The sequence below is a fragment of the Pipistrellus hanaki genome, assembly GCF_964339955.1.
Source record: "Pipistrellus hanaki genome assembly, chromosome: 2".
NCBI lineage: Eukaryota > Metazoa > Chordata > Mammalia > Chiroptera > Vespertilionidae > Pipistrellus > Pipistrellus hanaki.
The window spans coordinates 47,439,643-47,455,508 of record NC_140504.1 but is presented as its reverse complement, the minus strand read 5'-3'; the positions used below and the strand labels follow the sequence as shown (position 1 = coordinate 47,455,508).

General features: G+C 34.5%; 1 protein-coding gene across 5 annotated transcripts in view; it reads left to right on the top strand.

Moving 5' to 3' along the window:
• The window catches only part of ATP13A3 (ATPase 13A3), a 92,033-nt gene that overhangs the window by 18,927 nt on the left and 57,240 nt on the right, over positions 1-15,866 (top strand). For all 5 annotated transcript variants that reach the window (XM_084871504.1, XM_084871506.1, XM_084871502.1 and 2 more), the window contains 6 exons: positions 5,126-5,224; positions 8,719-8,892; positions 10,206-10,388; positions 10,686-10,756; positions 12,092-12,172; positions 14,550-14,619. In XM_084871504.1, coding sequence (XP_084727630.1) covers positions 5,174-5,224; positions 8,719-8,892; positions 10,206-10,388; positions 10,686-10,756; positions 12,092-12,172; positions 14,550-14,619 — 630 coding nt within the window. In that variant the 5' untranslated portion in view covers positions 5,126-5,173. The remainder of the gene's footprint in view (positions 1-5,125; positions 5,225-8,718; positions 8,893-10,205; positions 10,389-10,685; positions 10,757-12,091; positions 12,173-14,549; positions 14,620-15,866) is intronic.

Genomic DNA, 15,866 nt, shown 5'->3' with positions numbered 1-15,866 from the left:
ACTGTAATAGGGAGATTGGGTCTCTCCCCCCCACTTTTATACATACATTTGTATAGATACTAAAATTGGAGTGGTTTAATGAGCAGAGTAGGGATTGTATATGTATTAGGGTACTTTTATTCCAACTGTGAAGGCAGAACCTCTTTTTTTTTTTTTTTTTTTACAATAAAATATTGAGAATGCTAGCTGTGCTGTTTATTACTTCAGGATCTTTAAAAACATATTTTGCTGAGTGGTCCTTAGAGGTTTGGGGATTTCTATGCTATTGAGACCAGCTCATCTTGTTTTAGGAAATGAAATATGACTAACTCTTATCCTAGGTAAAAGATGTGCTTAAATGGTTAAACTATTTAATGGTTCTTAGTAACTATATAATGGAAATAATAAGTAAACTTAAAAATTAGTATTAGACTTAGTGATATTTATTTCTGATAGCTTCACTTTTTGGCTATGCTGCTGTTTTCACCTACCAAAAAAAAATCAAGTTCATTGTAAGTGCAAGGAAGGGTTTGGTTAAAGCACAATAGCCTATAAGCTCCTTGCTCTTTAGATAACATCAAGGCTCAGGCATGCCCTGTGGAGTTGGGACTTCAAGTAATAGGAGCTCTACCAGTGGTAGTCAGTTGGCAGAGGGTTTATCTTCTGAAAACTTTAGTGAATTAAAAAATCCTAAATTTTAATGTCTTATTTTACAAGTAGCTCAAAAAGAGCCAAAACAAATATTTGACAGAAAATTCTTATTTGAACAATTTTTTTTGCTTAGTTTTATTTTATTTTTATTAAGAGCCAGCTTTTGAAAGCTCTGCTAACATCAGCAATTGGAAGGAATAATTATAGTGCAATTGGTAAGAAAAATTTCTTTGTTTCCTATGATCTAGACAGTGACTTGATTAAAAATGCATTCCAGCAAATCACCAAAGTTATATTTCTGTAAGTTAAATGGATTTTAGAAGTTGAATATTAATACTTCAGATGTCCTAATTAGATATATGGTAGGATAGTATTTAAAATGTATTTTCATCTTGATAAATCAATGTTTTAAAATGTGTTATATAGACTTTTGTTTTTATAGAGTCATAGAAATAGTAAGGATCTCTAGATATATTTTTAAAATTTAAATATACATTTATAATATGTATATGTTTTAAATGTAAATTTGGTATTGTCTCATTAGATTTTACTAAAAGTTTGTGTAAAAGGTGAGTTCTTAGTAATTTTCTATGAGGTATAATATGTTTAAAGAGAATAATAATTAGTGAGTGGCTTTTAGAGCAACATTTTATTTAAATTATTTTTAATTCAATTTTGGTAAAATTGGGTAAGAGTTAAAGAATTTTACCTTTAAAGGGAAGCTAAATTTCAGAGAAATAACACTTGTAAAAAGAAAAGGGAGATAATTTGTTCAAGAATTGTGTTTTTAAAAGTATGAAAATAGATTGTTATAGGCAGTGCACATTTAAAATAATAGGAATATTTTTTTGTTTTGGTCAGGTTGTAGAAGATGAAAATGCAGTTATGTTAGATTAGATGAACTCTTGTCAGATGTTTGAGGAAAAGGTTATAAATTGTTATAAGTACATGGACTAAATGAAAACACTGAATTTTAATGGCAATTCTTTTTCTAAAGTCATAAAAAGCACAAGTATTTACTAATAGATTCTACAGTGAAAAATTGAGGTTTACAAAAGTTAGGAAGCACATCTATATTTCTAGGCAATGAATAAAAAAACAAGACCAAAGACTAGTTAGATTCAAAATCCAGCGGTATGAGTTTATAGATAATACCTGTACACAATAGGTTGAACAGTTATTTTAGATTTATAGAGGCAGCGTTCTCAGATGGTTGCATTTATTGATTTAAAAACTTTATATTATGAATAATTTCTACATACTGTAAAGTAGGTTAGTATAATGAACTCTCATGTACCTATTACTCAGCTTTTAACTTGGCTTTAACAGTATTCATGGCCATTCCCTTGATAAAACATTTTTTTTTATTTGGAAATATGTTCAAATCTGCAGAAAAGTTGATGTATAAGTGTAAAGTTGTTCATTACATTCCTTAATTATCCTTCTGATATGTGTAGAATCTGTAGTGATGTTTCCTGTCTTATTCCTGGTATTAATTTGTATCTCTCCCCCACGCCCTTCTCTTTGAGTCTTAACTAAAAATTAGAAATGATTAATTTTATTGATATCTAAGAACCAGCTTTTTCTTTCATTTATTTTTTTTTCTATCTTTCTGTTTCTTATTGCATTGATTTCTACTCTGAATTTTATTATTTCCCTTCAGTGCTTACTGTAGGTATACTTTGCTATTTTCTTCCTTCTTAAGGTAGAAGCTGATGTCATGATTTCAGACCTTTTTTTTTAGATACTGGGAAGTAGTGCTATAAATTTTCTAACTACTATATTAGTGGCATTCCACAAATTTTAATATGCTAATCTTCATTTTTGTTCAAGTTTGGAATACTGTAGTTTCCCCATTGATTTCTTTGACTCATAGATTTTCAGAAGTGTATTATTTTGTTTACAAATATTAAGGCTTTTCTACTTATACTTCTGTTACTATTTTCTAATTTAATTACATTTTATTTACAACATGCTTTGTGTTACTTGAATCTTTTTATGTCCCTGAATGTGGTCTTTCTTGGTAAATGTTCTGTGTACAAGTTTAAAAATATATTTTGCTGTGGTTGAATAGAATGTTCTGTAAATTTCAATTAGGACCACTTGATTGATACTATTGTTTATATCTTCTGTGTCCAAACTAGTATTTTTAATTTACTTGTTCTATCTCTTATTGAGAGAGTGATATTGAAATGAAATCTCCAACAGTAATTGTGAATTTCTCTATTTCCTTCCAGTTTCATTAGTTTCTGATTTGTGTATTTTGAAGGCTTGTATACATGTTTAGGATTATTAAAATGTGCTTATGAATTGACTCCTTTGTCATTATGAAATTGCTTTATCCTTTGTAATGTTCTGACTTTGAAATCTGCTATCTGATTTTAATACATTCATTCCAGCTTTATTTTGAATAGCTCTTACATGATATATCTTCCTTTTACTTTAACCTACTTATTGTGCCTTTACATTTAAAATGCATGTAGTTGCCTATAGTTTTGCTTTTAAAAAAGTACAAGCACAATCTCTGCCTTTTTATTGATGTTTAGACCATTTATATTTAATGTGATTTTTAATATGGTTAGGCTTCAATCAGTTATCTTTCTGTTTGTTGTTAATTTATCTCACCTTTTGTTTCTGTTTTCTTTTTTCCTATTAAATCACATGAAAGCGGGCATGTGCACATTTAAATCTTGCAAGATTGGTCTATCTCTTACATGTTCAGGTAACAGCTGCTGATCTTTTGTATAGGGAAGAGGTTGGGCTAGTAGTTCATTCTCCCCATAGTCCATAGCAGCAGGTTATGGTCCCTGAGAACAACTGCTTCCTTATATCATATTGATTTGATGGATCATTCTTAGCATGGTAGTAACATGCTTCATGGCTGAAACACTGCCTAGACTAAGAATAACTTGTTACTAAATTTTTCAAAGGTTTTTTTTTTTTTTTTTTTTTTTTTTTTTTTTTTTTTAATAACATGGCTTCTTTTGGAGAAGTTGGACCAGATATTTCTGAAGTTTCTTTTCCAAGATGGCACTAAGTCACTGTCTGTTTGTCTTAAAATTCTGTGTTTTATTTCTATAGAAAGTCCTGGCTCTACTTAATCCTGACCCCCTCTCCAGGGCTACCAGTAGGTAGACAAGTGCTGGGTGCTGGTATAGGAAGCATCAATATTTTCATTGGTCATTTTGTTGAGATTTCAGTATTCTTATATATGGGATTAGTTTAAAATGATATAGTTCGTTTACTTGGGTGTTTTACTTGATTACTTAAGTACCAGTTAAACATTGATACATGAGTTACAAGAAATGTGATAATATGAAGTTATATAGTCTACTAGGATAAATAATTTCCTAACATTTGTAAACATTAAACAGCTAATGCTATTTTAGCACAAGTGTTATTCACTCAAGTAATTTTTGAGTGTCTACCATGTATCAGGCCTGTACTACACATTGGCTAGATGAGTTAGAAACATGGCATTAGGAATGAGAGAGATTTTATTACCTACCACTGTTTTGCAGAAATCAGCCTAGTTTAAGCAGTGGCTCTCCAAGTCTTTGGGCTCAGACTGGTAACCTTTCATGTTTATTGTGAACTCTAAAAAGCTTTTGTTTATGTGCATTAAATCTGTTGATACCATGTTAGTTAAAATTGATATAGATTTATGAGAATATTAGTTTAATAAGATGTGACAATAATACATTTATTACATATTAAGTAACATTTTTTCTGAAAAATATTTATTTGCCATAACTAAAAAGTTTCATGAGAAAATAGGCATTGTTCTATAATTTGCAAATCTCTTTAATGTGTGGCCGATTGTTTATAATTAATCTTTTTTTTTTTTTAATACCGGGGAAAAACTTTGTTGATGAGCTCAATGAATTTTCTCCTAGACTAGCATCTTAAGTAGTCAGAAACTGTCAAAAGATTGCTTATCGGACTTGGGAATGAGAATGGGGGAATCAGTTGAGTGATCTCCAGTAGTGGTACACATACCGTAGGGATTGACTAATGGCCAAAGAATGTCATTCATGTAATAGCTTGCTTAGTAAACATTCGTTGGATGATACTTTAATCCCTAAGAGGTTTTGGGTTGGTTTCACTGCTGGTTGGTTTCACTTCATTATATCTCAAGCAATAAATTGAATTGTGTGAAGCACTTTATGGAACAACTAGGTTACGACTCTGAATCTGGGTAATGAAAGGGAACATTCTGTAGTATTTTCTCCCAAAATTTAAATTGTTTTGTAGCAAAGCTATTGCTAGTAGAAATTTATGAATGAAATATACCACATTTTGTGATTGTAAGTAATGCTGGTGCAAGAACTGGCACACCATTGAAAATGTCATTAGAACCAGCTAGCAATTTAGTGATTATTTAAGTACCAGTTAAACATTGATACATGTGTCACAACAAGAAATGTAATAATATGAAGTTATATAGAATACTAGGAGAAATAATTTCCTAACATTTGTTCCCTTCATCTCTTAGTTGTCTTCAACTGTTCTAGAGTACAAGACCTTTTAAGTCACTGTAGATATGGACAAAGAAGAAAGGAAGACTATCAACCAGGGTCAAGAAGATGAAATGGTAACCAATATTATTTACTTATAAAGTGTGAAGAATTTATCTCTGCAATTTATTATACTAAGGAAGTAGAAAAGTAAATTAAAAAACAAAATAAAACACAGCTAAGTCAATGTGTTTTCTTCATCCTGACTGTGTTTTTTAATTGGGGTTATGTAACATTTCTATTTGTTTTAGAATAATTCCTGTTTCACTTCTGAACTGTTAAAACCTAGAGAAAGAAGTATGTTTTTTCATTTGGTAATTTGAGAAGTTATATTAGCTAATGCTTAAAATATAATTCCAAATCCAAGATTTCTAACTTGGATTTATAAAATGTTTAAAATCAGCTTAATTTAAAAAGCACACTTTTCAATTTTTTCTGTGTGTGGCGAATGGAAGGAGATAGTTGTCAGATAAAATACAAGGTGGGGAAAAAGTAGTTTACAATTGTTTACAATTGAAAATAATACATCCTATATAATAAAGAGGTAATATGAAAATTGACCATCATGCCCTCGTATAAGAGGGCCACCCCATGTGGTTTCCAGATGGTTGCCCCCATGTGGTCACAAAATGGCCACCACAAGATGGCCAGCAGGGTCAGGGCAGTTGTGGGCAATCAGGCCAGAGGGGAGGGCAGATGGGGGTGACCAGGCTGGCAGGGGAAGGTAGTTGGGGGGGGGGGGGGAGGGGAGGAAGGCCTGCAGCAGAGGGCAGTTGGGGGGGAAGGGGAGGGCAGCGGAGGGCAGTTACGGGCTATCAGGTCAGCAGGGGAGGGCAGTTGGAAGCAACCGGGCTGGCAGAGGAGGGTAGTTAGGGGTGACCAGGCTGGCAGGGGAGGGGAGTTGGGGGTGACCGGGCCGGCAGGGGAGGGCAGTTGGGGATGACAGGGCTGTCAGGGGAGGGCAGTTGGAGACAATTGGGCCAGCAGGGGAGCAGTTAGGCATTGATCAGGCTGGCAGGGGAGTCATTAGGGGGTGATCAGGCTGGAAGGCAGAAGCAGTTAGGGGCAATCAGGCAGGCAGGCGAGCAGTTGGGAGCCAGCAGTCTCGGATTGTGAGAGGGATGTCTGACTGCCAATTTAAACCGGCAGTTGGACATCCCTCTTAGGGGTCCCAGATTGGAGGGGGTGCAGGCTGGGCTGAGGGAGCCCTCCCTTCACGAATTTTGTGTACTGGGCCTCTAGTTATTAACGAATAATACAATAACATAGTGTTTTGAGTACTTACCCTATTTTCCGGTGTATAAGACGACTTTTGAAACGAAAAAAAAGCCTGCTCAGATTGGCCAGAGTCAGAGAGGCGGTCTATTAAAAAAAACAAAAAACAAACTGGTGTTGCCTTGGAAGTGGGGGGTAGTCTTATACAGTGAATATAGGCCTAAACCTATGTTTTAACTGTAAAATTAGGGGGTCGTCTTATACGCCGGAAAATACGGTATAACTGTAAATCTACTTTTGTTCTACCCTATATAAGACTCCCTGTGAAATGTTAAATGTGGATTTCAGATAATCAAGGAATACATTTAAAAAAAATATATTTTATTGAGTTTTTACAGAGAGGAAAGGAGAGAGAGAGAGAGAGAGAGCTAGAAACGTCGACGAGAGAGAAACATCGACCAGCTGCCTCCTGCACACCCCCTACCGGGGATGTGCCCGCAACCAATGTACATGCCTTTGACCGGAATTGAATCTGGGACCTTTCAGTCCGCAGACCGACGCTCTATCACTGAGCCAAACCGGCTTCTGCAAGGAATACATTTGTAATATAAGTATGTCCATAATATTGCAAAGGGCAACAAAAAAATTAACTAGTTTTTGTTATTATCTGAAATTTGAATTTAAATAGGCCCTTTGCATTTTTATTTGCTAAAATTGGCAGCCCTTGTTAGGGTAACTGAAACAATTTGAATAATTTGGGTCAAAAGGTTAGATTGATCAGTAACAGTAGTATTGAGACAGTTAGTTAAAGATTTGGGTAAAAAAAAAGTTAAAACTTAACTAAATGCAACATGATATTCTAAATTATATCCTGAAACAAAAATAAGATGATGAAAAAAATGGTGAAATCCTAATAAAGACAAGATTTACTTAATATAATGTACAATGTTAACATTTTTTATTCTTTTAGTATACATTTTTATTGATTTCAGAGAGGAAGCAAGAAAGAGAGAGAGAGAGAAACATCAATGATGAGAGAGAATCATCAGTAGGCTGCCTCTTGCATTGCCCCCCTACTGGGAATCAAGCCTGCTCATGTACCTCGACTGAGAATTAAACTGGGGCCTTCTGGTTCATAGGTCGATGCTCAACCAGTGAGCCACACTGGCTGGACTAATCTTTTTTATTTTGAAAAATGTACCAAGATATTAACATTAGTGGAAACTGGATAAAGGATATACAGAAACTCTTAATATTTTTGTAGCTTTTTAGCAAATTGGGAATTATTTCAAATATAGTTGTTTTTTTTTTTTAAAAAAAAAAACAAAAAACAAACCTATCGTATAACGAGAAAAGTTCTAGAAAAATTCAAAAGATAAATGTAAAAATCTAATAAAAGAGAAAGATGCAAATCGACCATGCTTTTGTGACACCCATCAACCAATCAGGAGTGAGTCTGAAAATTAATCCAACAAAGATGGCGGGCTAATTTGCATAGGCAGGCGTTTTGCACCGCCCCTGGCTGCTCTGGGCCTCTGGGTAGCATGGGAAGGCTGGAAGGCAGTTCTGGGCCAGAGCAGAAAGGTGGTTCTGACCGGAGTGAAGGTGATGCTGGCAGCCAGAGGAAGGGAGGCCATTTTTGCATGAATCTTCGTGCATTGGGAATTATAAAAATTCTAGGAAAGTATATTAAATGGGAATGTACTATATCAGTGGGAAAGCATTACCGTATTTTCCGGCGTATAAGATGACCCACTAATTTTACAGTTAAAACAGGTTTAGGCCTATATTCGCTGTATAAGACTACCCCCCACTTCCGAGGCAACACCAGTTCTTTTTTTAATAGACCGCCTCTCTGACTCTGGCCAATCTGAGCAGGCTTTTTACTAAAACACAGTGTAGCTTCAGGTACAGAACATGTATAATTTGCATGCATAAAAAGCCTGCTTGGATTGGCTGAGTTAGAGAGGCGGTCTATTAAAAAAAGAACTGGTGTTGCCTCGGAAGTGGGGGGTAGTCTTATACAGCGAATATAGGCCTAAACCTATGTTTTAACTGTAAAATTAGGGAGTCGTCTTATACGTCCGGTCATCTTATACACCGGAAAATACGGTATGTTACTAATGATAACATCAAATGTAGAAAGTAATGTGTAAATATTAACAGATTTTGCCACTTGAAAGTATACCTTTGACAATGAGCTTATCAGAAACAAAATTTAAAGATAAAATTATGGGTTGAAAAAATATTTGTAGTTTATCTGACAAGACAATAACAACCATTTGGAAAACAAAGAACTTTGGAATTTATCTTTCATATCATTTGATGATTAATCATGATTACTATGTCCATGCAGGAAATTTATGGCTATAATTTGTGTCGCTGGAAGCTCGCTATAGTTTCTGTAGGAGTGGTTTGCACTGGTGGCTTTCTCCTCCTCCTCCTCTATTGGATGCCTGAGTGGCGGGTGAAGGCAACCTGTATTAGAGCTGCAGTTAAAGACTGTGAAGTGGTGCTGCTGAGGACTACTGTAAGTCCGCAGATTTACTTGTAGCTGATTATTTGAGGAGTAAAAGAATGTCTTTGTGTGTACTTTTTTCAATATCCTATATAATAAAGCCCTAATATGGAAATCTAACGAATGGTTGAACCACTGGTGGAATAGTCGCTATGATGTGCACTGACCATCAGGGGTCAGATGCTCAATGCAGGAGCTTACCCCTAGTGGTCAGTTTGCTCCCACTGGATGAGCACCACTCATCCAGAAGCTGGGCTCAGGGATGGCAAGCTCAGAGGAGGTGGCGGGAGCCTCTCCCATCTCAGCTGCTGACAGATGATAAGGAGCGAGTGGTCCTGGACTGTGAGAGCCCAGTGCCCTGAACTGGGAGAGGGATATCTGACTGCTGGCTTAGGCCCGATCCCCCCAGCAGGCAGACATCCCCAGAGGGGTCCTGGACTGGGTGAGGGCGCAGGCTTGTTGAGGGACCTCTCCCCCCACCTTCAGTGCACAAATTTTGTGCACAAGGCCTCTAATATATGAAGAGAATACCACTGTAAGATATAATGAAGAATACTAATCCTAGTATTTCTAAGTCACCTGTGTTTGAAGTGAATATTATTAGAGTATAAGGAATCTTAAAGATGATCAAATGCAACACTTCCTTTTTTTTTTTTTTTTAATATATTTTATTGATTTTGTACAGAGAGGAAGGGAGAGAGAGATAGAGAGTTAGAAACATAAATGAGAGAGAGTCATCCATCAGCTGCCTCTTGCACACCCCCTACCGGGGATGTGCCCGCAACCAAGGTACATGCCCTTGACCGGAATCGAACCCGGGACCTTTCAGTCCCCAAGCCTACGCTCTATCCATTGAGCCAAATCGGTTTCGGCGCTGCAACACTTCCTTTTAAGCTTTTGATGCTATGAGAGATTAGATGCTATCCTTCAAGGTCACCGGATAGTTAGGACTATAGGATCTCTCATTCACCAAACCAGTTGCTTCTACTATGTTATGCTGTTTCATCCCAGGGTGTTGGGTTTATTTGTTTTTCAATGATCCTACCTGGAAGTATTTTATAGGATATGTTAATATCTAGTCTAAATATGTTGGGTAAATTAAGAAAGTACTCATGAACTTTTATGGGATATTGTGTTAGTGAAGTATGCCATTTAAAGTTGTAAGCTCTTCACATTTGAATTTATACATCTTTATGAAACGGTTTAATAGTAGGAAGTGATGTTTTCTCAGAGATGAGTAAATATCATAAAGAATGGAAATCAAATAAAAATGTAGGCAGTTGTGTAATATACATAATTGACTCTTTACCTTTCTTTCTTGTAAGGATGAATTCAGAATGTGGTTTTGTGCAAAAATTCGCTTGCTTTCTCTGAAAACTCATCAATTTTCGAGTCCAAAATCTATGGCTAATAAGATTTCAAATGGCCATTCTGTTCTTTTAACTGAAAATCTGGCTGAAGAGAACAGGCATGAGATAAGTAAAAATTCACAGACACAATCAGAACAGGTATTGTAATCCTAGTTTCAAAGTTTCTTTAAAAATCAAATTGTTACATTTTATGCTATCATGTATAGTTGTAATTTTGTGTTTGGAGTTATTTTTGAGATAAACTTATATGCATATAAAATACTTGTTTTCACTGTATTATAAAAGTTTAGGTATTACTAAAAGAAACTACATTTACATTTCATATGTAATCACTTTAAAGTTAATATGTTGTTAGATGATAGATTTGTCTGAGTAAACGTAATTGAGAACAGGTGATGATAATGCTTTTTGATGTAACATTTATGTGTTTTACAGATTCGTTATTTCACCCACCATAGTGTAAAATATTTCTGGAATGATACCCTTCACAATTTTGATTTCTTAAAGTAAGTGATTTTCTTTTGTTTGGATTATATTATGAGTATATTGAAAATGTTCTAGATAGAAAAGAATTCATTGTAATGTTACATAAAATTGAATAGGCTTTATTGAAGAACTTTTATTCATTAGCATTCATTAGCATAAGTATTCATTAGCAACTTCCAGTGTTATTTGAATACTGATTAACCACTTTAGAATGAAATGTCACTTGCAACTTGTATCTTGGCAAAATTTACATAAAAATGAAAAAGTAGTATGATCCTAAAATCCACTACATCTGAGTTCTTTTCTTTTTGAGGGTTCATCTCAAAGTGAACTTTGAGAATACCTATCTGAACTGTTACCTCCCAATATGCCACAGTTCCACCCGCTTTTACTTGAGGAATGAAGAGATAGAAATTTAACTTCACTATGTAAATAAAGATGGGACATTGTCAAATGTGTTAAACGTTGGGTAGGACAAATTGGCATAATCTCTTAAAATTTATCACTGGATAAATTTTTGTGGAGGCTTCAAGTTATATAAGTACTAATTAATTAGAATTCTATTTTTATTGCCTTTGTTAAAGGGATTCTTATAAAAATTCAACTATCATTGCTTGAGAGTGCTAAAGTAATTCTTAATATTAGCAATCCCCCAAACCCCCTGACACTAAAGAATTAGAATATGCTGGATGGACCAAGGCATTTCCAAATGGCTGTGAAGACCATTCCTAGTTAAGAACCATTGCCTTACAGAATATTGCCAATGAGCTGGTGTTTCGGTTTAAAAAAAAAATTTGACTTGCAGCTGATTGCTACTGCCTTTGGAGAAGTCATCAATTTCAGTGGGAAAAAGCATGTATTAGATCAGGGAATGATTTCGGTGAATGCTTTTATAGGAAGAAAATAAGTGAATAGGATTTCTTACTGTGAAGCTTAAAGAATTAAAAAGGGGGGGAACTAACTAAAGAGTAAAACATTTTTTTATTATTAGTTTGGAATTCTCAAACTATCATACTCTAATTTTATTAGTCTAGTTATTAGCTCTTACAGCTTTGGAGCACAGCCTTAAAGGATAATAATAATATTCTACAAACACGAATATTTAAAGCCATCTTATCTTGTGATAGATACATTGTATAACATAGAAGTTGCCACTTTTGAGACTTAGAACTTTTACTACTGTTTATCTTAGGGATGATTAGATTTTAAAATTCCCATTCATTATCTAATTTTTTTGTTAAGGATTTCTGTTTGTAAGGAAGTCACACTTTAAAATCAGAATATAGAAAAATGAGGCATTAAGACATTTGGATATTTTAAACTTTGTTTAAAGTAAAAACTTTGGATTTATTTAGGGGACTGGATGAAGGTGTTTCTTGTACGTCAATTTATGAAAAGCATAGTGCAGGACTGACAAAGGGGATGCATGCCTACAGGTAATTTTTATCCAACTAAAGTCAGATCTATTATCAAAATTCCGAAATACAGTAGTATGTATAGTTCACCCTTTACCATATAGTTGTACATATTAACAGATATTTAAATATTATAGATATAGTACATGACAACTTATTGATCTTTTATTTGGGTAAGGCTATCTTTCAGATTAAGAGTTATAAAAATACTGGAGCTGATATGAAGTTGATATCCCTGAAAATATACCATATTTCATCAGTTCTAAGGTGTACATTTCCCCACATTTTAACATTTCTAAAAGGGGAATGTGTTATACAGTGGCTGGAGAGTCATCTTTTGTCTTTCTTAATTTTATATACAATAATGGGTATATCTTATAATTGATAGCATCTTGGACTTTACTGCTATATATTGGGAATTATAAGCATGAGCTCAAATTTATTACAGTGAAATTTTATAAATTGGAAGACAATCTTTTGTTATCATATTATTGTCTGCTAAAGTATTAAAATGTATTGGTGTATTGCATATTTAAAGATAAGTGCCATTTTCAAATTAAGTTAGAAATTTTGTTATAGTAAAATGCATATCTTTTCAAAGTGTTAAGAATATACTAGTAAGAGTCTCTTCGTTTACACTTATGATTCTTAAAAGGCAAGAATTACTCTATCATATATAAAGTACTATTATAAGGACTTTAAGCAGAAGGATTTAAACAGTTTTTCTTTTTTTATTGTTAATCCTCATGAGAGGATATTTTTTCCATTGATTTTTTTTTTAAGAGGGGCAAAGAGAGGGAGAGAGAAAGGAGATAGGAGGAGGAAGAGGAGGAGGAGAAGAGAGGAGAGAGGTAAGAGAGAGAGAGAGAGAGATGTAAGAGAGACACATCTGCTTGGATGGGCTGGGGATTGAACCTGTAACCCAGGTGCAAGCCCTTGACCGGGACAGTGACACTCTAACCACTGAGTAATACTGGCCAGGGCTAAGCAACTTTTTAAAAGTATTTTTTTTAAAGAAAATGTTGCGTATACAGTTCTTTGAAATGAACAATACACACACACACACACACACACATATATTAATTTCAGAAAAGGAGAGGGAGAGTGAGTTAGAAACATCAATGATTAAAAAGAATCATTGATTGGCTGTCTCCTGCATGCCTCACACTGGGGATTGAGCTCGGGATCTAGGCATGTGCCCTGACTGGGAATGGAACTGTGACCTCCTGGTTCATAAGTCAATGCTTAACCACTGAGCCACGCCAGCTGGGCATTTATTTTGTTTTGTTAATCCTTACCCAAGGATATTTTTCCCATTGATTTTTTTTTTTTTAAGGGTGAATGCAAGGGAGGGGGAGAGACACAGAGAGAGAAACATTGATGTGAGGTACACATCAACTGGTTTTCTCCTGCACATACCCCAATGAGGGCTGGAGACCAAGCCTGCAACTGAGGTATGTGCCCTTGATTGGAACCGAACCTGAGACCCTTCAGTGGACAGGCTGATGCTCTAACCATTGAGAAAAATTGGTTAGGGCTTAATACAATATATTTTTTTTTAAATATTTTTTTGATATATTTTACTGATTTTTATTTTTATTTTTATTATAGAGAGTTAGAAACATCAATCAGCTGCCTCCTACACACCCCCTATCGGGGATATGCCTGCAACCAAGGTACATGCCCTTAACTGGAATCAAACCTGGGACCCTTCAGTCCATAGGCCGGCACTCTATCCACTGAGTCAAACTGGTTAGGGTTCTTTATTTTTAATCAATTTTTATTGATTTCAGTGAAGAAGGGAGAGGGAGAAAAAGATAGAAACATCAATGATGAGAGAGAATCATTGATTGGCTCCCTCTTTCATGACCCCCACTGAAGGTCAAGCCTGCAACCCAGGCATGTGTTCTTGGCTGGAATCGAACCTGGAACTCTTCAGTCCACAGGCCAATGCTCTATCCACTGAGCCAAACAAACTAGGGCAAAGTACAATATTCTTATTAGAAAAATAGTACTGGGTCCCTTAAATTTATTTATTTAGGTTTTGCAAAAATAACTTGCAATTCAAGAATTTTTTTTTGAGAACGGAAAAGAAAATCTTTGCTGACATTATTATAGACTAGTTAGAAAGATATATGTCACACAAAAAGATATGAGTTAGAATAAATCAAATGATAGCTGTAGAGTTATCCAGTATTACCTATTTAATTTAAATACTAAAGGTAGAGAATTTGAATTGTAGAAGACAAGCATATAGAAACATGAATGTGTAAGTTCTACAATAGTTTAGGAGCAGTCTGTGGTTTGAGCTTTATGTAATGAAGTAACTTCCCAATATTACACTATTATTATGTAATGTAATGTAATGTAATACTATTATTATATTTTCTTGTCATAGAAAATTGCTTTATGGAATAAATGAAATTTCTGTGAAAGTGCCTTCTGTTTTTAAGCTTCTAATTAAGGAGGTAAGACTATTAGTATACATGTCTCAATATTTGTAGTCAATAGATTTGTCAATTTGAAAAGAGCCATAATTTAAGTAATAAGACCTCTTAATTTTCTGTTTATCATCTTTTACTAGCAGCCTGATGCACAGATTCGTGCACATTGAAAATAAATTAATTAGAAGAGATATTGTCATACCACTATTTGCTCTTTTTCTGTAATAGAAGTGTCAGAGATGAAAGAAAATTAGCAAAATGTATATGAAAATATTGTATAAATTGATTAATGAATAAACAATAATAACAACAAAGATATGATATAAAAACAAAAAAGATATAAAAACAAAAACATGATATAAAAACAAGTGATAAAAACAATGACTGATAAATTGATTAAACTTATTCTAATATCTCCCTGTGTACCACATTAAGAGTAAAAACACTTTCAGAGTGCTTGACTAATTTCCCTTGTGATGAAGTATTTACAACTTTAACGTTCCACACTCTTCGAACTTGAGAGAAAACAAGATATAGCTGACCATGTCCGAAAATGGGTTCCTACTTTGTCTAGAGTTTGTCCTTTGGTTTATTAATAGTCATCGCAAATGTTGGCATCACGGGAAACTGTCTTCGAATTAATTTAAATGGGAGGCACAAATCAATTCTTGGAATCAGAACAACCTCTTCTTCCTCAGATCCTGTTAATACGTCAGCTTTGATTATGTTAGGTCGCAACTATTTGATAATAAATCTAGTACCAATACAAAGACCCCATTTGCTATTAAGATTTCTCTGTAGCATGATGATTGCACCTACTTTCAATTTTAATTTATGACACAACATTCCTGAAGGAGTAATACTATTAAAGGAACTTGGTAGGAAAATTTTCCTTTTTGGCATCATCCGTTGAATCGACGGAATCATTACTCAAGTGTGAAAATCTCCATCAAGTATATCCAAAATTTCTTCATTTAATTTATGAAAGTGCTCATTTTTTGGACAAAGAATCATGTTTAGTTTTATTTTTAATATTATCTATAGATGTACTATTTCCAAAGGTAGCTTCAATAATAGATCTGTTACAAATCATTTCAACAAAAACAGCCAAATTCACGATCGACAATGACAGATGGAAACACATGCGTGCATCTGGCGTCATTGAGAGCTTTATATGTATCATGAGTATGTGAGTTAACGCTTATTTTTAAATTGCCAGTGCATGTCATATATACTGGCTGGTTGGTCGGTTGGATGTATGTATATGTGTG